General features: G+C 31.5%; 1 protein-coding gene across 11 annotated transcripts in view; it reads left to right on the top strand.

Annotated features, from left to right (window-relative positions):
• sei (potassium voltage-gated channel seizure) overlaps positions 1-25,162 on the top strand; it is a 208,591-nt gene extending 183,429 nt beyond the window's left edge. For 5 of the 11 annotated variants that reach the window (XM_087412326.1, XM_087412318.1, XM_087412317.1 and 2 more), the window contains 12 exons: positions 5,631-5,785; positions 7,088-7,208; positions 7,312-7,432; positions 9,760-10,069; positions 11,224-11,560; positions 12,175-12,359; positions 13,942-14,066; positions 16,328-16,423; positions 16,704-16,850; positions 19,143-19,464; positions 20,982-21,221; positions 24,223-25,162. In XM_087412326.1, coding sequence (XP_087268452.1) covers positions 5,631-5,785; positions 7,088-7,208; positions 7,312-7,432; positions 9,760-10,069; positions 11,224-11,560; positions 12,175-12,359; positions 13,942-14,066; positions 16,328-16,423; positions 16,704-16,850; positions 19,143-19,464; positions 20,982-21,221; positions 24,223-24,568 — 2,505 coding nt within the window. In that variant the 3' untranslated portion in view covers positions 24,569-25,162. Of the gene's footprint in view, positions 1-5,630; positions 5,786-7,087; positions 7,209-7,311; positions 7,433-9,759; positions 10,070-11,223; positions 11,561-12,174; positions 12,360-13,941; positions 14,067-16,327; positions 16,424-16,703; positions 16,851-19,142; positions 19,465-19,895; positions 19,974-20,981; positions 21,222-24,222 lie in introns of all 11 variants that reach the window. The other 6 variants (XM_087412327.1, XM_087412319.1, XM_087412321.1 and 3 more) reach the window with 6 other exon arrangements.
• The last annotated feature ends 1,402 nt before the right edge of the window (positions 25,163-26,564 follow it).

The raw sequence follows: 26,564 nt of genomic DNA on the forward strand, positions 1-26,564 counted from the left end.
GCGATATCATCTCGACGATCAAGAATCTTCACGCGACTCGCCACACGTACCAAACACCTCACTCGATCACTGCAACCCCATCTTATGCCGAGGAAGTTTGAATAAAGTTGATGGCAAATCGTTGCTCGAGTTTCCTTCAATAAATTCTTGCTTTCTTCCGTTTCCAAAGATACAATAAACTGTCACGCGAGATGGCAGGGTTTTCATCAACTCTATTCTCACATGTACGATATACTAAAATTACTAAAGTGCATGGTTTTTTTTCTGAAATATTGTATGAAATCATGATGATTCGCTTTTTATTAACTCGCCATTCGTGCAAGATTTGTAAAATTTACATCGTTTATGTATACAAAGCGCATTGCGGCTTGTACGTTTGTATCATTGCGCGTTCTCGCAAAATCGGTAATATATTAGAATTTGAATTTTATTACAACTGATAAGTGGATGCACGTCTGCGCCAATGCAAATTCTCGAAATTTACATAAGATTGAACATAAAAGACTGAATTAATATTCAGTTATGTAAAAGTAAAACTCTGATCTTGCGCATTGGCACAGGCGCGCGTTTAGTTTTCAGTTGCAGCAAAAGTTTGAATTCTAACAATCGGGTTGCTACAGATCTGAAAAATCGGAAAAACCGGTAAAAGTCAGGGAAATTGAAATTGGTCGTGAAAAACCGGAAATTTTGAACTTTGCTCACAATTCCCTTAAATTGCTCCTATTCCAAATAATTTTTATTAATTGTTTAAATATTGTATCTGACGTTTATTGTCAAATTTATTCAAAACTCGTATACTTTAAATAATTTTTAAAAAATAATGAAAATTTATATTTTATACGATCGCCCTTTTTCGTCATAATTGCATTCTTTTTTCTAATACTAATTCATTTTTTCTTGACTTGAATTTGCCTCCAAAATTTTATTATACTACTAAGCTTCTTTTGTATTTTTAATAATATAAACTATAATAGCTTTCCTGTAATCCTTGATTCTAAATGTTAAAATTTTTTACATATTTTATAATGTTAAAATTTTTACATATTTTATATTGATCATGGAAATTGTCCATTTTTATCTAGAAAATCTGGAAAAGTCAAAGAATTTTACTGTTCATTTTCTGTAGCAACCCTAAATCGAAAAATTTTTATTGTCAATTGTTGTTATCGTTGATTTATCGTATGAAATAAAAACAATTTCGTGCTATCAATATCTGATGAAAATTATAATTAATTTTTTTATTCTTTTATTAGATATTTTCTAGACACCACATATGAAACTTCGAAACTACGTATATTGAGTGCACGATTACGATGAAATATGCGACGAGTACTTTATTTATATATGATTTTTAGTTTTCTTGCTTCCAGCTTGTCGAATTTGATTTAGCAAGTAAATTAACGTTAAGCTTGTTTTACTCGCTTAAATATAGCGCGAATCGCTATATTTAAAGTTGCAGGACGAATATAATTGCTTATGATCGTTTCTCAGTTTTGTCTGATCCGCTTTTGTCGGATTCACGGGAAAGCATTTGAACATCATACAACACACATGCTTTCGTTAATTCATCAATTTTAAACAGTACATATATCTGAGTATTTTTTATTAATCATGATTTTATGAAATATTGACGGATTTGGAAGGGTAATTGAGAATGTTTTCACAAGTAAGAAAATATGTCGAATCATTTTTTTGGGAATTAAAATAAAATTTCATAAAATATGAATTGAACACACAAAAACACGCACACAATCTGTTACAAACTGTACACGAGTAAATGCGTATAATCGTGAATAGCAATGGTAATATACATGTATGATGAGAATACTTCGATTGGAAATATCTCATCGCGATTTCGTCAGCAACTGCGCGTATATGCTTCAGCTATTTCTTCTCTCTCGATTTTGTTCCAATATTCTATTGGTCTTATCGTTCTGTTCTCGAGCTTCTTTTATATCTTATTACATCTCTGTTGCAAGCTATACAAGATCGTGATTGTACTCAATCTAAAAAAACGAAAAGTTTTTTAACCGACGGATTTTTCCCGGTTAATGTATGTATGTGCGTGGGTGTTTTCATTCGTACGCTTTGACAGAATTTTACGTTCCATATTTGTAACGATTGAAAGAGCAAGCGAATAATGAAAGTTTAATATTTTTTTACCATTTTGTTTTTCGTGAAAGTCAGCTTTTTCCAAATTAATTATCCTTCATTTCGAATTTTATCCCATAAGATCGCGTTCAGAAACTCACTTTATCAAGATATATCCAGATACCATTTCATCCTTATTGTTCGTCGAATGTTAAATAAGGATAAAACGATATCTGAATGTATCTGAACTAAATTTCTGAACATAATTTAATTAGAACATATAGGTTGACTCTAGGACTTTTCCAAATTTTTAAATACTAATGATTTGAAATAATTTTACAATATAAAATTATTTTTTTAGAGTTTTCAAAACTGTGAAAAATAAAATTACATAAAAAAATAAAACTGATAACAAAAAATATAATAAGAATATAATAAAATAATAATAAATATTTTCAATATTAAAAGAAAAAACAGGCAATTAAGAGCTTTAAATAAAGTGCACTCTGATACTATGTTTACGATTACTTAATGTTGTTCCAAGAATCTTTAAATTATGCAAGACTGCTGAAGATGACTCGAATTGAAACGTTCGATCATTATATCTAAGAATTGAAACTTGTTGATAATATAATCGCATTAACTACCGCGCTTTAAAACTCTTAGTAAAGATCCTATAATCAGAATTTAGCCACCGACGAGATACTAATAAAGACCGTAATCCTACGGCAAATTTTCGATGGTATAAAAAGAGCCCCAAGACCCGGAGATAATCGAAGAACGCTGACATTATCGACAATTGATACAAATTTATTATTATTAATATAAATATTTGGCTCATACATTATTAAATTCATGATTTTTTATTACATAAATGTTCCACAAATAAATATGCATACTTGTGAAGCTATAATATTCTATATATTGCAGAAAAATGACAATTTTTTTCTCTGCGATTATCATCTCTGTTGAGAATCAAATTTTGACAATAATACTGAAATCACAATTTTAAAGAAAAATCGAGTATTATTGAGTATAAATATAATTACGTCTACGAAACTAATAAATCATAAAATTAATACAATATTATCAGTTTTTAATTCTTAATTACTTTAATATTCACAAGGACACGAATTCCTGTAAGGATGTCGGTCTTTAATAGTATCTCGTTAGTGGTTTGGCAAATGTGGACCAAAAATGACAGATAGAAAGAGATAACAGATATTGCTTTCTCGTATGAAATTCGCGTGCGCAAAAAGTGTTAGAATATGCATATATGATAAGTAATACGTGACAATATCTGAAGAAACCAATCGAGTTGATCAATTGACCGAATTATAATTTGTTAATTTTCTTTTTATCCGAGATCTCGGAATGATTTCTAACCTCTTTGACACAGGTTTTACTTATGTGCTTGTAGCTATCTCTTTTTTTTTCTTCGTATTCGTTTTTCGACAATGTACGAAGCTATCCGAAGAATACCGAGTGGGCCAAGGTGGAGAACCAATCAGAAGTTGTGCCCGCTTTCGTCATACTCTGGTTATAGGATCTTCTAGCTCCTAGCTGCCCATTTTTCCTTTTAATATTGTTTTAATATCTCAAAAGCCTAACTCTGATTATTTACTTTTTTAAGTATTTTCAATTTAAAACAAAATTAGTAATAGATTTTGGGGGATTAATGAGAATAATGGCGCAATAATTTGAACATAAATTTATATATATTTATATTTAATACATAATGTCGAACGTTTCGGTTACATTTAAATCATCCTCAGCTCATGAGCAAAATGTTCGATCATTGTTTATTAAATATAAATATACAGTGTCCCACAAACGTGACCAAAATTTGGTATTAGGATTTTTATTTTATTTTTAAGTCAGGTATATGTTATTAAAATTTCGGTCACGAATTATGAGTACATTCTGTATATGAAATGTTTAAGTTACTGCGTCATTACTCTTATTAGCACGAATCTATTGCTAATTTTGTTTTAATAATAAAAATTTTTAATGAGAATTTCCAAGAACTTATTATGTTTCTTTAGTGTCAAAAAAATTAGTGTGTTCCTGTTACAGATTGACTAAATTTTTATATCAGATTTTTTCTTATAGATTTGAAGATAAATAAACTAACTTTTGTAATATTATATCTATCTTCTTTGTACAATTGCCTCCTCAATTGTTATACGTTTAAGAACTTTCGTATATGTATGATTATATGTTTCTATCGCTTATGCGCTTTGTTCTCTCTTGTAATTAAACGTGCATTAAGTCGCGTGTGAATTAAGAAACTTCAAGTTCGAAAAATACATTTCTTTGTTTTAAATTATTATATCGCCTTCAAAGCTTCGCTTTAAACGCACACGAAATGATATTGAAAATTATTTCGACTGGAACACATCGCATGATAATCGTTTGCATGATTTTACAAATGCCTTTTTTAATTGAAAGCTTTTGCATTTTTGGCAGGTAAGAAGAGGAAAAGCATGAATATGTCGGTTCATGCCAGATAATTTTTTTTTACAGCTAATGCACACATACACAATCGCAGATTATCATATTTCAATGACTAGCTTTTCTTTTTATTTCGGCGATTGTGCTTGTCAGCCAATTTGTAATTATATCATACTTTATTCATGCTGGATATATCAAGAGTGCTCGCACTACAGTTTAATATATTTCAATCATTTAAAGTTTTCATTTTTCTTAAAACTATGTAGAAAAAAAGGACGTAAGTGACTCGAATCGAAACTCGACCTCACTTACGAATATGACAACTAACTCCGCAACAAGGAGGTCGTCACTTTACCTGAAAGGTATCCTTAAAAAAGCGGTAATAATATCATCCATTCTCGCTGGAAAATCATTGAAAATCTTTTTCTCGCTTTTCAAACTTATTGAAAAATCGGTCCTCGAATGCCGGCTTTGCGATTGGTAGCAAGAAATAACATGACGTGAAGACAACGACTTCAACTTTGGTATTTGGAACTCGACGAAATGTCACGCGCGTATCGTACCGTGATATTCCGACGAACCACGATCTCCGGCTTCAGCGATTGATGTGCAATTGAAGTGACGATTTCCGGCGAGAGTGACACTTCCAACACGGAAATGGCCTTTACGTAAATGTCAGATAATTAGGTTTCAAGTAAATGTCTGTTTATATTGACGTTTAATGGAAATGACAGATCTGTCATATACTTACGGCAAACCTTATGATTTTAATTTATGAAAAGTAATTATGTCTCTGCAAAAAAGAAAAAGAAAAAAAAATTATTAGTGCATCTCCGAAATATTTTTAATTAATTTTATATATAATATAAACGTTATTTATGCAAACAAAAACACGTCATGTTGCAAAGGCACGTTTCATTTTTGCTTGAACAATTCCATGAAGATTTATGAAAATAAAAGATCATAAGAAATATCAATCATTTAAGTGATGGACAGCGTTAAATAAGGCCGATTTCTGTATAGCGAGACTGAGGTTCGCGGGCTCACATATTCAAAAAATAGAAAAAATGATCTATCATTTTCAGACGACGACCTTGATCGGACTTTTGAAGACGGCTCGTCTGCTGCGCCTTGTCAGAGTGGCCAGGAAGATCGACAGATACAGCGAATATGGCGCTGCCGTTTTGTTACTTTTAATGGCCACTTTTGCCCTTATTGCTCATTGGATGGCGTGTATATGGTGAGTGATATCATCTGTATATCTTCGGAAATACAACGTCTTTAATTCGTAACACGTACGAAGTATTAAACTTTCCTTAGCTATAACTTTCTTAACTCTTTATTATTCATGTGAAGTATCCAGGACAAGTATCCGGCTTTATATATAAATTTGCTAAATGAATGCTATTTATATACATTATATTTCGCATAATTATTTCACAATTTTAGAAAATTTTGTATTTAAATTTATCTAATAGATGTATGAAATGTTATTAATCTTCATTTAATAGTAAATAATAAAAAAGAACAATAAAAATAGAATATACATATATATTCAAAAATCCACGCATTATATTAAAAAAAACTACGTAAATAATATAGGATTAAAAGGTACGTTACAGATTTAAAGAAAAATTTTTTGTGATTTTTTAAAAAATATTGTAATTAGAAAACACGGTCTCAGCGCTAAAACAAGCGAAGCGTCATGTTATATAAAATTTAGATACAAAATATAAATTAATATATTGATTAGATACACTTTTGAAGATATTTTAAGAATTCTTTTATGTTAATATATAAATATATGGCAACGTGTGTTGCACAGAATTTAGACTCCTATGTTTCAAATCCAAAGAACAATCCAAAAAAATCTAAAAAATGCGGTTCATTAGTGACATAGAAAACTTAAATTGTAATGTGAAATGAAAAATTCTTGAAAATTTCTGAAACTATGTGAGTGTAATTTCAATTAAACGTAGGAATTTTTTAAATAATTTTTTCCACAATGGAGCAACGATTTGAAAAAGAAACTTTAAAATTTCACTACATTTTGATCATTTCATTTTAAAACATTTCGTCTTCAGAAATGAAGAATTAAAAAAAACTTAACCGAAACTATTTATTTTGTGAAGCTGCTCTTTTAAAAATTGAAATCAATCAATCGAAAATTGTTTGAATTATAGATCGATGTCGCTACTTGAAAAAAATTATTTAAAAAATACATGTTCAAAGTTTTAATATTATTAGATTATTTTATGAAAAATTAGTATTTAATAACACACACATACATGTCTATAAATTGTCTGAACAATATTAATCTTGGAAAATTTAAAAAAATTGATCTTTTTAAAGTGTTACTATAGTGTATCTCTTCAATCAAGTTAAAGTTAACTTTATCTTAACTAAAACTGTGGGCAATCCACCTCCTTTTATCGCAAATTTGTTATTAGTTGAAGATTTTGTGATTCGAATTACATACCGTACATTTTAAAACATTGCTCTGGATACAATGAATTACCCCGATATTTCGCGCTTTTTAAAGGTATGCCATAGGAAACGCCGAGAGACCGACCCTGAAGAGCAAGGTTGGTTGGCTCGACATTCTAGCCAACGATACTCATCAGTTTTACTTTCACAATAACACCGGCGGGCCGAGCATAAAAGTAAGCCATCCGCGCGAGTACCTTTCGAGTACGCTCTATTTGAGATCGCAGTCCTTAATGGCGGTATCCTTTTACCCAACATATAATTTTGTAATTTTTCCAGAGTCGTTATATCACGGCGCTTTATTTCACCTTCAGCAGTCTTACGTCCGTAGGCTTCGGGAATGTAGCACCGAATACCGATGCCGAAAAAATCTTTACAATAATCGTCATGTTGATCGGATGTGAGTCAATGAATATTGACGGATCTATATCCTTAGGCACACATATTTAGTCTTCTTATTACAAATAATAATATTAAAGAAATGTAATAATTATGCATACTAATTGAATTACGACGAAAAATCAGAATGTAAAGTGAATTATTTATTTTTCATGTATAGTATATATTAGCAAAATATATACAACATTTCTCAATCGCTCAGCTTAACGTTACACATTTTGTTTACGTTTTACAAATCTTTTGATTTACATAATACGTTTATTGGTTCATAAGATCTGCTAGCTATGCTATGCTTATGTATTTTGTGTATTAAAAAATATGCTAATTTTTAATAAATCGTTTATTTGAATAGTATTAACTAAATACTTACTAAATATAAATATATATTTATTTGAAACAAAAATCATTAATTTTATTTAAAATGTCATTTTTTTTATTGTGTGAGTATTTATTAAGTACTTATTTACTGTAAGTAAATGTTTAGTTGGTACTATTCAAATAAATATTTATTAAATTTAGTTATTTTCTCTCTGTGTAGTCTTTACTGCTTGGCATACGTCGGGGATGCACTATATCCTTACCAAGTTTGATTAAAATCAGTGACTTCAACGTTACCCGCTTCTAAAATAGCTGAAATTTAAACTTCTGTCAACATTAGCTTTTAATCTTGATCTTACTATCTCTGATTTCTATTTATTTGGTTCATTGAAGAAAATGTTTCATGATCAATAGTACGTCAGTAATAAATTTCAATATCTTACCAGTAAAATTTAGGAAGCGGTATAAGAGAGACCGATGCCGGTTGTCACAGTTTTTGAATAATTAATTTTAGAAAAGAGTAAAATTTTAAAACACTATATACGATGTAAAATTTTAAAACACTATATATGTTGTAACATACCTATATGTCTTAGGTATTAAAAAAAATATTGCTTTTGAATACATCATCGTAATAAATTATTTAATTTTAATTAATACTACGATCTCAGCTTATTTTGAACAATCATATAATCGTCCAATGGACGTTTTGCTAATTAAGCTTTATTATTCACAATAATGATGTGAAAGCAAAAATTTTTTAAAAATATATCATTTTCTATGATTATAAAGAAATTGAAATTGATAATACTAAAATCTTATCAAACATAAACATAGGAAATGACAAAAATTTATTCACTATGATTTCATTTTCTTAAAAATCGTTCTAGATACAATAATATATATACAATGCTTTTGATACAAAACCTTTTATACAATATATTAATATTTAATATTATATCAGCAATCTAAAATAAAGTAAAAAAAAGAAGATTTTTATATCATTGATCGAGTAAGCATTTTGACAATCAAATCCTCTTAGGACAACCGGTGCTAGTTTCTTCTACGTGGCAACTAAAAATTTCGCAGACGAAATCAAAAGAAATGTGAATGTACAAAATATTACATAACTGGGCGATTACATTAAGAAATACACATATATATAAGGTGTAATTAAAACAAGGTAACAAATTTTGAGGCCGAACTCCAAACCAAAACATGAAAAGAAGTTCATATGGACATATGTCCGCAAATTCACTGTTACTAATTGTGAGATATTCAAAATGTTTATTAATAAGAGAAAATAAAAAAAGTGATATTTATTAATATGTAATATTACTTATTTTCAATTTTCAATTATAATAAATGTTCGAAGTGTCTCTCATTTGATTCAATACACGTTTGGACATATCGGATCATGGACCGTCGCACCCTTTTAAAAATCTGGAGGCAATTGTGAATACTGCCACAAGCATCAAAAATGCGTTGGCGTAGCATATCTTCATTGGCGATTAGAATTTCATAAAAAGGTCTTTAAATGTCCCACAAATAAAAATCTAGAGAATTTAAATCGGGCGATTATGAGAGTCATGCAACTAAATCTACAAACATTTTAAGTTATATTTTAGTAACAATGGATTTGCAGACATATGAAATTTTTTTTGGTGGAAGCATAAGAAACTTGATCACGAAGTTATCTTATTTTAACTACAATCTGTATTTTGCTAACATGTATTGTATGTGAGTGTGAATAAATAAATCCATTTTACTTCTCCTGATTTCTCGACCTAACATAATAAAAGTAAATATATAATAATATTAGAATAATAAATATTTTATAGCAAAGTGATAAGGAAACGTTTTTTTATAATATTCTACATTTTCAGATTTTAATAGAATTTTGAATAAATAATGCTACCATTGATTTTTTCCTAGAAATTAAAGTATCTTAGTCCATCGTTAGATATATCGGATACACATACGGTTTATTTTATGATACATCGATTTTAGCTCTGATGTATGCTAGTATCTTCGGTAACGTATCGGCGATCATCCAGAGGCTATACAGCGGTACCGCCCGGTATCACACACAGATGCTCAGGGTCAGGGAATTCATAAGGTTCCACCAAATCCCGAACCCGCTCCGCCAACGATTGGAGGAGTACTTTCAACACGCGTGGACCTATACGAATGGAATTGATATGAACAGTGTTCTGAAAGGGTTCCCCGAGTGCCTTCAGGCCGACATCTGTCTTCATCTCAATAGAAATCTTTTAAGCAATTGCCGAGCCTTCGAGGGGGCCAGTCAAGGCTGTTTAAGGTAGTTAAATAATAACTGGCACCCCCCCTAATTTGCACCGAAAATAGGAAAATCTGATGGGATTATTTTAAGGGGGTATTCTAGTTTATAGAAAACTATAATAAAAAATTATACGAATTTCTTAAAATGAAATAAGTTAATATATTAATATGAAACTTTCTTAGATTTTATTTACGTACAAAATAAGTATTTAAAAATCTTTGTTTGTATCCATATAATATCATAAAAAAGGCAAAACAAATTAAAAATCAAATTATACGAATGTTTCAGATCACCCGTACACCACTTATCTTCGCAGGATAAGATCCAATCGTAAAAATAATCAAACAAAAGTTGTAGAGTTTAAAAAGATCTATTTACTGATCTTATCAGTTTGACTTTAGATGGCGTCGTTCAGGTCAAGGTCATGTCGATTTTTTTAAATGGAACACCTAACTTTTTATTCCAGTATCTAATAGCTGATGTCGAAATCTTTTCAAAGTACTATAATAAAGTTATTTTTTATTGAACACTTTTCGAATTATAAGGCTTGAAAGTTACAGTACCGCCGGCATTAGCATTACGCAAGATGTCCGACCGACCTGCTAAAACCTTTTGAATGTTGTTCAGGATCATGTCCTGGATAATATTTGTCAAAATCAAAGCTATTAAAGATTATTCCTCTTATTTTCATTTTTGCACTAAAAATATATTTTTACGTAAATGAAAATAAGAGGTATAACCTCCAATAGCTTTGATCTTGACAAATGTTATCCAACGCATGATCCTGAAGTCTACGAAAGTTTCATAATAATGTGTAGTAACCTATTTCTTTTTAAAAATAATTCTTGAAAATTATATAATTTATATAATCTTTTTCAATGTAGAATATCCCCTTAAGCTCGTGCAAAAATAATAATATTGTATTTTATCTAAAGAAGCTAATCAGATTGCTTGATACAATAAAATGAATTTCAATATTCATGAAATTTAACAATGCATAAAAACATAGGGATAATCCGCACATATAGCTTTATTGAAGAAAATATCTGTGTGGAAGCCTCAAAAGTATTGACAACATTTTTATTGCTTTTTGTATATAGAAATAATTATCTTTTATATTGTATAATTAATTCAAAAAGATAAGAAATTTTCTTGTTTCTTTTGCAAAACAGGGCATTATCCTTAAAGTTTAAGACGACACACGCGCCTCCGGGTGACACTTTAGTTCATCGAGGGGATGTGCTGACTTCCCTGTATTTTATATCCCGTGGCAGTATCGAGATTCTGAAGGAGGACGTCGTGATGGCCATTTTGGGCAAGGATGACATTTTCGGCGAGAATCCGTGCATTTATCCGACGGTCGGAAAGTCGTCTTGTAACGTTCGCGCCCTTACATATTGCGACCTTCACAAGATCCATCGGGATGACTTGCTCGACGTCTTAGCTCTTTATCCGGAATTCTCCAACCATTTCAGCCAGAATCTTGAGATTACTTTTATCATGCGAGACGTGAGTACTATTTCTGACTTTCTTTGCGCACAATTTTTTAATTTTAATATAAATTCAATTCTTCCTCTCTCTCTCTCTCTCTCTCTTACTTTTATTATTATGACAAAAGAAAAATACAACTTTCACCTTTTCGCGTTTCGTTGGGAATCGTTTTATTTCTACATTTTCTTCTGTATTTTTCTTCATAGGATACGAAAATTATAATAATGATGCTACGTTTACAATTAAGGAAAAATTGATACATTGAAATATCGAATGAACAATTCTGGATTAGTTTTTAAACATAATTGAAGCATAATTGACATCAATTTCGTAACGATGAATAAGAATTTCATTCTTTATTTCAATGTACATTTTTTCTTGAATAGCTTTTTCTATAGCGTCATTATTACAATAATTTTCCACGAAGAAAAATGCGTAAAAAGATGTAGAAGAAAACGATCTCCAAATAGCTACAAAAAAAATTGTATTTTCCTTTATACAGAAACATTTTTAAATCTATCACATTAGATTTTACAATTTTAATATTATATTTTTGTTGTAATTATATATAATTATTATTTAACCATTGCATACGGCAATTTATATCGGACATACGATCTCTTCATTTTCAGGAAGAACAGGCTGGTGTCGACCCAATATCAGCAAGATTTCCTGTAAGTACTCCGACCGACGTCGACATCGACGCCAGGAGATTCGCTTTCCGTCCACCAAGATACCGTCGAGGACCTGGTGGTCCTGGCACAAATCTTATTCCCACATGTCGACAAGACTCCTTGCAGGACGACCAGGATGATTAGTAAGACATCACCTTTTATCGCATCAATTTTCTCAATTAATAAATTACTTTGGCCGAGATATATTTCTGAGATAAATTCATTTAAATACATATATGTATTAGTTTAACATCAGAAAAATTACTGACCAGATATTGTAATCCGTACGATTACTATAATCTCGCGCGAAATTACTACACACAACGGATCACATGCATGTAGTTAGAGTGATACAAATATTGCAATCAGTAAATTTTTGTAGTAGAATTACGCCTATAATTATTATAATATAATACAAAAATTACAGTGAGTAAATTACTATTATATAATAGGAAGATTACATATCCACGAATACATTAATCTTTAAACTGTAACGTCTCGCCGCGTATACGTAAAAATGAGTATGGAAGAACTATAATTTTATTTTTATAAAAAAATATATTTTAACTGTACATTTCTATTTGACAACATCTATTGAATCTAGCATAATTACGTTTCTATAAACGAGAAATATTCAGGGATCATCACGAATTGTCATGTACATACGATCTTAAAGACTAAGCAACATTGGGCGTGGTTGCAGGATGGTTGGGTAATCACTCGCAGAAAGCAATTGCTAGCTGAAAATTTATATATTATTAGCTTGGAAAATGATCGCGGATGATAATAACAAAAGTTAAATGATATTAGAAGGGGGACCACTTGAGGAAACATTGTGATTTTTTTAGTTTCCACATTAATATATATATATATATATATATATTATATATATATATATATATATATATATATATATAGTTGTACAACATTACTGCCCGTATAGTATTTGGCCTGCAATAGTTTATAGCCTAAATATTTGTTTTATATTACGTTTATTATTTTTCCTGTAATCCGCCGATTACAATGCGAAAATATCACACAATTGCCTGTAATATTTACGTGTAGTTATTGTAATATTTTTGTGTTTTTTGTAATATTTCTAATACATGGATTACGATATTTGATCAATGATTTTTTTTCTTAAGAAAGTTTGACTGTAAGTGGTACTTCTCGTATTACATTGTATTCATTTCATGGTTTTGTTTCTAATTTTATTATTATTTATATATACAATTTATTATTATTTATATTATTTATACATACTTTTATATTAAACATAAAATGGGCACAATCACGAAAATGAAAGTTTATCAATTTCTTTTTTGTATCAGAGTCAGAGAAATCACGTAAAGTATCGCATAAAAGTAACAAGTTAACATTTTTTAAAAGCGATTTTCCCAACATTATTATTATCGTTATAAAAAATTGTAACATTATTACAAAAAAGTTCATACCCCCCTTCCCCCCCTCCCCCCCGATGCGTATATTGTTAATGACAGTCGCTATTTATCGATTATTTAATAATTTTTTACAAAATTGTAAAAAATTACGCGCTAATAATATGCGCTAATTTAAATAACTTCTTTTTTTTCTAATTTTTTAAATTGTGGCGTTTCCAAGTTCCCCGGCACGTAGGTGTCTTAGAATTAAATCCCAAAAGCTTATAGATTAACTACTGCCAAAAATGACAGAATAATTGATCAGCTACTTTTCTATCTGTTGCAGCGATAAAGGTAGCGGTCATGGTATCTTAGAGTTTAGCACGGACAAGGCGGGTCAAGACGTGACACCATTGAATTTAGAATTCGACGAGCCCAAACAGAGAAGCTCGACTTTAAACTCGATAACTGGTGAGCAATCATTATTTCTTTTGTTCGGTCTCGTTTCGAGAAAATAATGTTCCCATTTCTCTCGTGTTTGCTTCTATTCTGTTTGAGGAATGTTATTTATTGCATGATAGGGAAGAGTGGGGTAAGTCGGACCTATTTGCAGTTTTTGCTCTCTCTGTAAATCGTAAATAAAGTCCGATCGTAAAACAGAAGGTGCCGTTGGAAAGATCATTTAATTCCCTTTATTTTTTTGCTTGAGACATTTTGACGTATCTTTCACCTATGTTGAACTATAATGGAAAATGTAAAAACGCTTTTTCCGAACCGATTTGGAACTATTGGTTCCAAATCGGACCATCCCCTGGTCCAAATCGGACACTCCTATTTTTATAGACTTTTAGATAGAATTTTAAACTATTAACTTTTAATGTATTTTTGTTAGTATTACGAGTAAAAACGAGCAATTTGATAGTCAAAGATAAAAATTTTATTCAGAAAAAGAATTATTGACAATTTTTATTAGAATTGACAATATTTTTATTTGAATTGAAATCAATAAAACTCAATTAATCTGAATCTAATGACTCATAATATTTTACTGATTTAATTCTTTGGACCAGATCTGATCGGCCGACAACCGGGCTTATAAGTTATCTACTGTACTGTAGGTCTGATTTAGACACGGGTCCTTTCGAATTTTGGAACAAATTTTACAATAAACTGTAAAAGTGATCACAAAACGATTGATATTTTTGAATTCTACACTCTTTAATTATCTTAAATCAATTACCTTTTAAAAGAAGGATATCAATAAGGCCATTCTTGGACTACGTCAGAATCATTTCAAACTGTGCTATTTTATTCCTCTCGAACTCACAACCCACTAGAACCGTTGTCCATGCAATTAAATGCTGATAATGAGGGTGGCACTCTTATCACAGATTTACATGGGATATCACACACAGTTACAGTGTCTGTTTCATTTCACCCTATTATCAATGAGCTTCCATTACCATACTTTCTCAAAACTACTCGTATATATAGTGCATAAGATATGTCAAAGCGGTTATTTTATCCCTTTACCACATTGAAATCGAGTTCTGTATTAATCAAATGAAACAGAAATTGTAACTGTGATATCCCATATAAATCTGCGAATGTAAAAGTGCCTCATTTTCAGCATTTAATTGCGTGAACAACAAACGGGGGTAAGTTCCACCGAGAGAAATAAAATAACACAGTTTAAAATGATGCTGACGTCGTCCAAAAAACCTTATCGACACCCTTCCTTTTAAATAATTTACAAGGATTTTCTTTTTTAAAAAAATTTTCGCACGATGGCTGAAAATACATATTTGCGTCTATTTTTTGAATGTTATAACAGAGAACTGTCAAACTGCTGTCACATTTTCGGTGTCTTATAAGGATTTTACATTATAAATAGTACGCTAATCTGTTTAACTGTTCTTATTTAGAATACGGTCCGATTTAGGCCACTCTCTCCTATATGATACATAGATCCTCTACAGCAGGGTATTTCCTTTTAATATAATCGACTCAAGATTTTTCACTTTGAATGTTTTTGATCTTTGTTCATTAATTAACAGCAAGATTCCTTGTAAAGATTGACCACAAACATTTGTGCCCGCATTAACGTTTCGCATTTAACGCTAAATATATCCATAAATGCAAACAATAGCGCTAAATTCATCTGATCTTAAGTTTTATTCGTTTCACAAGAAAATTTTAATGAATAGATGGAAGTTTATATAGCTTTGGTCATAAGTATAGAGCACTCAGTTTATTGCATTTTCTTAGAAAAGACAACAATAAAATAAAAAAAAAATTACGAAATGTTAAACTTGTTGTAAAAATAAATATTTCTCAATAAAATTATTTTTAATCTATTTTTCATTAAATATAGAACACTTACGTCAATTTGTAGGAATGCTTTATACTTTTAACCAAGGCTATGTATTTAGCGCTAAATGCGCAACATAAACTGGATCTCAGAATCAACTATGTATTTAAGATCCACTTACAATTTGTAATAATTTCAAAAGCATTTTATCTTTTTTGTAGGCTTCTTAAAATGTATTTTGCCTCTAGCTCGATGTAGTTCGTTATGTATAAATTATTTCGATCTATTTAACGTTTATTACGATGATTTCCCTCTTTCCTTCCATCCAGCTCTATCTCTCTTTTATTTCTCTCCTCTTCTAAGCGTATTGCTTCTTGTTTGAGTCCCAAGTTCGATAACACCTTGAAACCTGGTTGTTCAGGCATGCTAACCCATCTCAAGCGCAGTATACCGGATCTACGTCAGCACAAGATTCATCTGCAGCCGCTTACCAGTCACGATTACCTTGCGAAACAAAGTAAGTACTCTGTACATTCGGAATATTCTGAAGTAGATTGGCCTGAGCTCGTTGCATCTAAAGTCATCCCCGACTTGTCGTATTTTTGCTACACCACTCGCCAGAATCCCGAAGAGAACGTACGACTGTCGTTTCATCTGTATTAATTTTTAACCGCGACATACGCCGTAGTAGAGAGTATATCGCAGCGCAATTGCACATGCGTATGCAATAGTAGCACCCAATTTATGTAATGTACCGCCCGTACTCGTGGTACTCACCGGTGGCGTTTAAAACCTAGTGACCACGCCACCGACGAAAGCCACCCCAGCGCGCCGGAGTTCCGCTGCCGGCGAGAGTTGCCTCAGTCAAAACGTCGTTCATCCCACTTCGACAACGTCAAGCCACTACACCACACCATCGCCCCCGCAGCATCCTCATTCTCATGGTAGGGGCCTCATTTCTTTTAATCTCATTATCAGTATTTACCGCGACCTCCGTCACTTTTCGCTTTTATTCTAAAAAGTACGTGTGTGAATTTAACATCATACAGTGTTTATATAATTCTCACTGTGTTGCGTAACGCAATGGGTGTGGATTTAACATCACGATTTATAAAATTTATGGTGTTAAATTCACATATGTTGATGTTTATACCCTGATGGAAAAAAATCGATAAATTGTTGGATTCGACAATGAAATTATTGAAATAAGAAATGAAAATGATTGAAATTCTTTCATCATGAATAATATTTTTAATATTGAAACACTATGAATTTGAACGATAATTAATGAAAATTGATGAAGATTAATGAAAAATACCAAAAACTATTATAATGAAAAATATTTATTATAATATTCATACTAATTTATTCGGAGATATTGAACACTGAATTATATTAAAATACCATGAATCCTGAAGATAATTACTGAAAATGCATGAAAAAAATGGAAAATAATGCAAGACATGTAATAGTTTTATTATTTATTATATACTGAAATATGCTGAAAAATATGAATTTTGAAAATTAATGAAAATATCTAAAAAGTAATGAAATGGGAACGAAATACACAATATTTTTATAGATTTGTCTATAAAAGTTACCGAAAACGGAAATAGGATAGTTAAAATATTGAAATTAGTAGTTGAAGGATGATAATGAAATTTGCTGAAATATGATGAATTGAATTACATCGAAATATTATAAATTCTGAAGATATTTATTGAATAAGGATGAAAAATAATGCAAGACATGTAATATTTCCACTTGTATTGTATACTTAAATAAGCTGAAGTACTATGAATTTTGAAAACAATTAATTAATGAAAATATCTTATAATGCATGAAAGAAAATGAAAAATAATGCAAGATATAATATTTCTACAATTTATTGTACACTGAAATATGTTGAAATACTCTATGACTCTTGAGGAAAATTAATGAAAAATCTGAAAAATAATGAAATCGGAACGAAATATACAATATCTTTACAAATAAAGATTATGCATTTCGCGGGTCCACTTCATTCATATTTAATATCATGTTGCTCCTCGCCCTGATGAAGTGGACTGCAAGGTTCACGAAACGTTGGCATTCCAAGAATGGATCTGGACACGAAAGAAACCCGCGAAACGCATAATCTTTATATAGAAAGCACCCAAGAAGTCTCAAGAATATTAATATTTTTACAAATTTATCAATGAAAGTTACCAAAAACGGAAACAGAATAATTAAAATATTAGAATTAATAGTTGAAAGGTTGTAATGAAATTTGCTGAAATGTAATAAAATTTGCTGAAATATTGTAACGAAAAGGTTTGAATTCGTATAATAGTTAAAAAATTGTTAAAATATTCTGTTGGTATAATAATATATTAATATATATTAATTATGAAAGCAAAGAAATATTAAAGTACTATTTTCTTTCTATAAAAAGAAATTAAATTATATATAATATAAATGAATAAATACTGATTATTGAATTTAAAAATATATCAAATCAATGTGTAATAAAGGTAAAAAAAATGTATATATGAAAATGATATGAAATGTAAATGATTTTTTAAATTTCTTAAAGTGTATTAAATCATTTATTTTTTTCTAATTTTAAGATTGCGATTTGGACTACTTTCATTATAATTCACTTACCTGTAATACTAAATTTTTATGGAAAATATTGAATTTTAATGAATTTTGCTGAATAATTCATCATTACAGTCCTCGTGTTCAATGATTTCCACTGTAATCTTTACGATTCAGGTTGTTAATGAAATTTTAATGAAATAATACTGAAAGTGAGTTATTTGAAATTTTAATATAAAATTCAGTAAATTTCGGTAATATTTCATCACTTTTCATTATAATTTCAATAATGTTTTATCATTATTCGTCATAATTTAGAAAAAAATTTCCATCAAGATATCAGGTCAACAATAAATACGGTAAAAATTATATAAAAAATGCATGATTTTACATTCACATCATTGATGTTTACATCAGCATTTAACATAGTAAAATTATATCTAACCCATATTTTAGAGCATTTGTCTCACTCACGTTAATTGATATGAAATTCCGCCATCTTATGCTATCATCATATTAAAAATCATTCATTATCAAAAATCAGGTATATCGGTAATTGCACTATGAAATGTTGAATTATTGCGAGATACTCTATGAGCTGTGTTGATTGCGATCAAGTCGAGTTGTCGTGAGATGAAGACATTCGATTCTTCCAGGCGACTTTCAAAGTGGCCCGGGTCGGCCCGTGGAGGAGCTCAATGCCAGGATCGACCAATTGTCGCGGCAGGTGTCTTCGTTGGAACACTCAATGGCCGGCGATATCAGATTGATCTTGAGTTTACTTCAGCAAACTCTCAACTCGTCGAGAGAGAGCTCTAGCATCGAAATGATGCCGGGAACTGCGCCAACTGGTGCGAGACAGAGCAATCGTGCACCCGCGTTGGTTCAAAGATCGGCAAGTGAGCCGCAGCCACCGACGATTCCAGCGAGCAACGGAAGTGGAAAGATTCAACCTAGCACATCACATGGCTTGTTCAGGTAAAAACGAAGTAAATGAGATTCCGCGAATTAAATTCCCCGTGATTCTACAGCTTTGGTCATAAAGCACCCTCACACCTTTGCGTAAATATTTTATTAAGGAAAAATATATTAAAACAATTTTATTGAGAAATAATATTTATTTTTATAAAAATGTTAATGTTTTGTTAATGTTTTTCTATTATCCACCTTTTCTAAGAAAATGCAATATATTAAGGGTACTTTATAATAGTCAACGCTGCGATTATTCAAATCACGTACCTCTCTCGTGCGTTGAATTTTATTATTAAAATTAGTCTCGCGTGCAACTGTCGTGTGCGACAGCAACAATCTTGCGGTAGAGAGGATTTGCGATGCTCCACGACGCGGTAGATTCCGAAACTGAAATCTGACCCGCAAGAAGTAATCGATATTTTGTTATTCTTAAAAAGCCTTCTTTCGAAATCCCTGGATCAGTTGCATTTGATTTCGGCGTCTTTTATTTTGGAAAAGTTGGACAAGTTCCGAAGGTGACCACTATCACGTATTCTTCTTTGAACTCTTTTGTGAGCAGTGTCACGGAAATCGAGTCTAAGCGAACGACACGCGACGTTAACATATATATTCATCACGAAGATTCTAAATTTTTCCTTCGCGATCACAAGCATAATCATAATTAACAATTGGATCGTGTTATTAAACTGCAATTTCATATAAAGCATTTAATTAGTTTAAAACAAATAGAATTTTTTTCTAGAGGCGATGTGCCACTACTCTAAGATTCTATAATCTTTAGAATTGTATCATACTTTTGACACTCTCTTTCTGTAGACTATCATCTCTAACGTCGCACGCCTCGAAAGCTTATCAATTCACGTAGCCCATTCAGTATTTAGAAAGAATATCTATAGAAATGTGAGAAAAGTAAAAAGCATTTGCGTTAAAATAAGAATAATTTTTCATTAGAAGATATTTTTTCTCTAACATGCACGTACTTCTTTTCTTATTTCTTCTATCTGATCTCGCTGATATGTATTTTTCTTCACACGTCCGATTAGTCTCTAATTAATTTGACTAGTTCTTTTACTTCTATAGAAGAAAAACACTTCGGCAATTTCGTCAATCTCGGTTCACTTTAATCTTAATTGATTCCTTTTATCTTTTTTGAAGCAATCAATTGAACTCTGATTGAAATCGACCGACGTTGACGGAACCGATCTCTTGGTAGGATAAATCATTTTCCATGCACGTTTAGATAGATTATTCTCATCGTTCTTCATTTATAATTTTCATCGATTATAGTCGACGTCAATGATCGATCCCACTGCGCGGCCGGTAATTCCAAACGCGCGGGATCCGTGACACTGCTCGGGATCAAACTTAGAAGATTAGAGGCTTGTCTCGAATATCCCACTGTACATAATCACGTACGCTTTAAGTATATATCTCGCTCGACTATCTTTAGCGATTCTCTTATGAAAACAAAATTAGCCTGCTTGTCGACTCATTAATACGAGCTTCGTTCTTCTCTGTAATAGAGCTCCCATGAGAGATCCGACCTCCACATCGTCGGGAACATCGCGGCTGACCGTTACATCGGACACATCTGCACTCGCGACGGCGTTACAAACGGCACTGAATGGTCGGCCCGGACCCACGAGGTCGCATAGCCAGCCGGTTGACCTAGCGATACCGACTAGCACGCAGCAACAGGCCCATCAGGCTCACGCCTGGCACAGCCAACCTGCTGCTTTTAGGAGGGGCGAATACCGGAGTGGGTAGGTAATTTAGTAAAAAGTATTGCACTCTCTAAATTCTTTGAATGGAATCTCACTTTGAAGAGTAAAAATTGAGCCAGTCTTGAAAAAGTGTGGTTCAATTTTTAATTTTTAAAAGTGACGTTTAACTGTTCAGACTGAGATTCACTCTAAAAATTTTAGAGATTAGAGATTTTTAACGTGGTACAAAGACCTAGACAATTTTCTATTTTTTATACCGGAGACTCGCCTGGATTTTAATTTATCTTGTACTAGTAAGTTTAAAAAATTCCCGAAATTGATTTATAACACAGAAATAAACTTATCTTTATTTGCACTATTCTTTCAAAGTAGTTCCTTTAGAGCCTACGTTTGTAAAGAGTTTAGAAGTATTCCTGGAAATATTCCAGTTTTCAATCTCCAGCTCTTTCAACGCTGTTATCGCGTTTGCAATATGACTTCCTCAGCGCTCGCGAATTATTATTCTTTCATATACATCGAAATCCTCCGTTATGAAGAAAAATGCAGAGAAAACATCATAAAAATAAGCCTGAAACAGCTAATTTCTTCTAACAGTTAATTTCTTCTAATTTCTACATAATTTACACATGATAACATCGGTCACTAGAATCGCTATTTATAATCGGTTTTTATTTTAAAACAGTCTTAAGAAATGTCTTAAGATACTAATATGGCTTTCTGATTGATTCATGGCATCTTATGACTATACTTAAGACGATCTTGAATATAAGAATCGACTATGAATACCGATCTATAATCCTGTTCTTTTTTTTATTTGAATTTTTTTGCATTCATCTTTCCTCTTTTTCTTTTCACATTGATTGTTGAGAAAGAAAAAAAAATTGATCTGTGCAAAAAGTTTATCTAAAGCATATAAATTTTTTATGTTGAGCAGTACGCTAATACTTGCTAAGCATATAACTGGAGCATCCGCCAACCATTCTCTGACCTTAACATCGTTTAACTTTTTCCTGTTTTTGCACTTAAAAAAAGTTCTGAAGAGACGATTTGTGCGCATATACGCACAAAGCGTCTCTTCAGAACAAAGGAATCACTGAAAATGTGATGAGGAACTGAAAGGACTAAAAGACCTATCAAAAAATGGTTTTCAGGAATGCTTCTCAACGTGAAAAAATTGGTGTAGTGCACAAAGGAATTACTTTAAAAGAAATGTTGTATAAATAGAGATAAAGTTAGTTATTTCTGTATTATAAATCAATTTCGAGAAATTGTTGATCTAGTATTAGTATAGAAAATTGATCTAAATTAGGATTTTTCAATCAATGTGCCACAAAAAGTCTCCAATCAAGTGTGCCGCAAAAAATCTTCAATCAAGTATGCCAGAAAAATTTTGAAGAAAGGAAGTGAAAAAATATAAATATATGGTCGGCAATAAAGTAACGAGATTGATTATTTACTATTAACACGATATTCAGAAATAAATTCGAGGTCCCAAAAATATTCGATCTCTGCCTACATGAGAAAGCTTTTCCAGAGTAATATGATCTATATCGCCTTTAATGTAATCCTTTCGAAACAATGATCTTCTTCTAGCGATCCAGCCACTTCTGGAAATTATTTTTTGTAATAGCCAACAGCTTCCTCGCGTTTAGATTTATTTTTCAATATCGAATTTTTTAATTTAGGAAATAACCAGAAGTTACGCTGGACTATATCTGAACTTTACAAGGATTAGTGAAGTTGGACGTGTTTAGTAAAAAAAATTTAATGCAAATTCTCTGCCCGATTCGCTCGGTCATTGTGAAATGCAATGCGGAGTTTTCGACGTACAACTGCGTATCATTGTCGACTGAACAGTTGTTTGGTCATGGCCCTTGGTGAAGGTACCTCAAGATAAGATCTCCCTAAATACTGAATATCTGTTTTCCACAATAGAGAGAGAACAAGGAAAAAGATATACGCAGAGGTTTAATACTTTTAGGACAGACCTCTTACAGTAAAATTCTAAAGTTTTAGTTCTTATTTTATTCTTTTAAATATAATTTTATTGCAATAGCAATATCACTAGTTAAAATAAGAGTACACACACAATATAATTTAGATAATTTCCATAATTTTTAAAATATTTTATATTACTTCGAATCTTATTCGCAATTCTTTTTATGTTAGCAACCCTGCACAATCTGTAGCTGATCATTCAACCACTGATCATTTTTTACTTTGTCCTTTTCTTATTTCAACTCCAATTGATGAGGCTCTACATTCTTTCAATTTGGAGCAGCTTAAAATTATAAGATATACGTTGCTTATAACGAAAATGGAATTGTATGATATCGCACTACAATTATGCGTTTTTTTATGTGAAACTTGACGAATATACTACAGCAAAAAAGTTTGCTGAAGTTTTATGTTTTAGAACATAATATAAGATCGCTGTACGATATTACGCGATTCCATTTTTGTTACAAGCAACACGATACGTCTTAACATATCTTATAAAAAAATTAATAAGATGCAAAATAAACAATATTTTTAAAATTATGAAAATTATCTAAATTATGTTTATTCTCATTTTAATCAAAGTATTATTACTATAATATCGCTTTTAAAAGAATAAAAACTAAAACTTTAGAATTATTTTACTATTTATTTCTGAACGTCGTGTTAATTGTAATAAATATAATCTAAAAGACTTATGCTGAATACTTGAAGCGTGTGCACCTAATGACATATCTTGAAAAATTTAACTTGTTATTTATTTAATGTGCCACGAATTGAAAAAAGTTGAAAAATGCTAATGTAAACGATTAATGATTTTTAATCATCTTGTATTGGAGATTGGCAAAACTGGCAGTGACGCATTTTCGCTATTCAGCAGTAATTAGCTACTTGTTATTTGTTCCAACTTCATTAAAAAATCTTAGACTGGAAAATGTGTCACTGCTAGTGGCGGTTGCTAAACATGGATGCCGGTCATTCATGTTTAGTAGCCGTATTCAACGCCTAGCAGAACGCCGCGCTATCACGTCGTTGATCAAAGCGTGCCTTGCGGTAGATACAGCTCGTTCAATAAGCGATCGGAGCCAGAGGGTGAAGATTCCTGGAGCTGTGTGGTACCGGAGGACCGGAGCAGCGCTCAACGTCCACGCAGCGGAGACTCGCGCAAGGACTCGTCGAATCATCGTGGCGGCGCGGAGTCCACATCGGGGCAACAGGGTCGATCCGAGAGCAGACATGAGAATAGTAGGGGACAGACGAGCGGGTCCCGACAACAAGACTCTTCGAGACAGACCAGCGAAGATATGTCATGGGAGTTTACGATAAACGAGGCGCCGATCGCGAGGCTCGAGTCGCTGGATGAACTTGATCAAGATCATGGTAGTTAAGGGAAAACACGCGCGGGAGAGATCGTCCTGTTAGCTAGGAGTAAAGACATAGAGAATGGACTGCGCGATCCGTATTTAAGTAGTATTCAAATGTGGTTGACAATAATGAAAGAGAGGGATCGTGGAAGATGGATCTCCCTTTCATTCTCTCTCCCATTACACAATTGAATGGAAAGAGATAGAGATGGTCGTCTTCCATGATCTCTCTCTCTCTTTTACTTTTATCGACCATTTTGACACAGAGATCGCACAGTCTATTCTCTATGTCTTTGGCTAGGAGCCATGACATCACCGTAAGGATCAATTTGTCCTGATGATCAACGAGAAATAGAGAGCTGCAATATGCGAGTGCGATGGAAGAGCGCGACCGAGGTTCCTTTCGTACGAAATCTCGTTCTTAATCCGATTGATATCATAGTCACGTTTAGCCTCGAAACTTCGCAGCTGAATTGTAAAGAATGTAACAAGACATTCATAGGCAAACTTAGGAGCGCGTACTGTTGAAGGGAGCACCAAAGTCCAAAAACATAATAATAAGTTGGTGTAAAAGCTGTCTGTATGTTGAAATAATTTTTTTAAATTTTTTTATCCGAATTAGAATAAAAATATATATATATATATATATATATATATATATATATATATATATATTTGTATTATGTCTACTTTTGGAAATGTGAATTATAAAACAATCTAACAAAGAATTTCATACAGTAATATAATTAATTAAATATCAAATTGAAGAAGTTCGGAATTTTTAATTTTTTTTTAATTCTGTTGAAAAAATTTTTACATTATCTCATAATATTTTTAAGAATTTGTAATATTTACATTTATGAAGATTTGTTGAAAAAATAATTTAAATACCTTAAACTTTTTCAGATTCTATAAATTTTTCTTTAGAAATTATAGAATGATAAATCTTAAAAATCTTAAACTATTTTAAAATTTTCATAAATGAAAAGTTTTAGAAAAGATGTAACTTGCACAACACTTTAGAAATGTGTTTCAATTCATACAGAAAATTTGAAAAATTGTCTAAAAGATAATTATACAGAAATTCATATAAAAATTCTGAAAAATTATATGAAGAATTCTAAAAAAAATGTTCACCAAATTATAAAATGACATACATATACTTCCTCCAATTGTACATGCTCTAAATGCTGCCTTGTGATCACTCGCAAAGATCACTTATTCTGCTAATTCGGATTAAATGATCGCTTGTTAAAAATTGTCGTATGATGTAGATTCTTTAAACGTTCGGCTTCGGATCGAGCTTTTATTCCTTCCGAGCTCTTGAATTAGCGATTCAAACAATCCGATATTCGTTCCTTTCGATCGATTTTTTACGCGTCGAAGAGCAGCAAACGAAAAAAATACACTGTATCTCGCCAATTAGACGCCAATTATTTTACTCACTGGATTGCAAATAATTATTTATATATATTTACACGTTAAAACAGACACCTTATGCTGTACATCAAAAGATGTGCAGCCTTCGATTTGCAATTTTCCGTCGGCATCTCAGAATTAAGTGAGATGAAAATGTAAGATTTTATGATTAATCTGTTCATCGCAGAATTTTTACTTTAAAAAAGGTTCTCAAGCGTGGACATTTTAAATTTCCGACAGATTAATTAAAACGTTTGTAAAAGCATCTTTTTTATTCTTGCTTATAAATGACATTAGTTACACAATGTTCGGATAACAGTACTTGCAAGAAAAAATTTTGCGATATCATCACTTAGCAATTTAAGCAGGAACATGAAGTAGAACATGAAGATATACTTCTTGGTTCAGCCGCCGTATAAAGTAGTCATGTTCTTTATACAAATAAAATACGACAGCAAGAATGTGTCACGCTGGCGATATTAGATAATTATCAAAGTTCGTATTCTTATAATTGTTATTATTGTAAGTATTATTACTATTATTAGTATTATTAGTCCTTTTATTATTATTATTGTTATTATTATTACTATTGTATAACAAT

The sequence above is a fragment of the Acromyrmex echinatior genome, chromosome 13 (assembly GCF_024713525.1).
Source record: "Acromyrmex echinatior isolate Ae372 chromosome 13, ASM2471352v2, whole genome shotgun sequence".
Taxonomy (NCBI): domain Eukaryota; kingdom Metazoa; phylum Arthropoda; class Insecta; order Hymenoptera; family Formicidae; genus Acromyrmex; species Acromyrmex echinatior.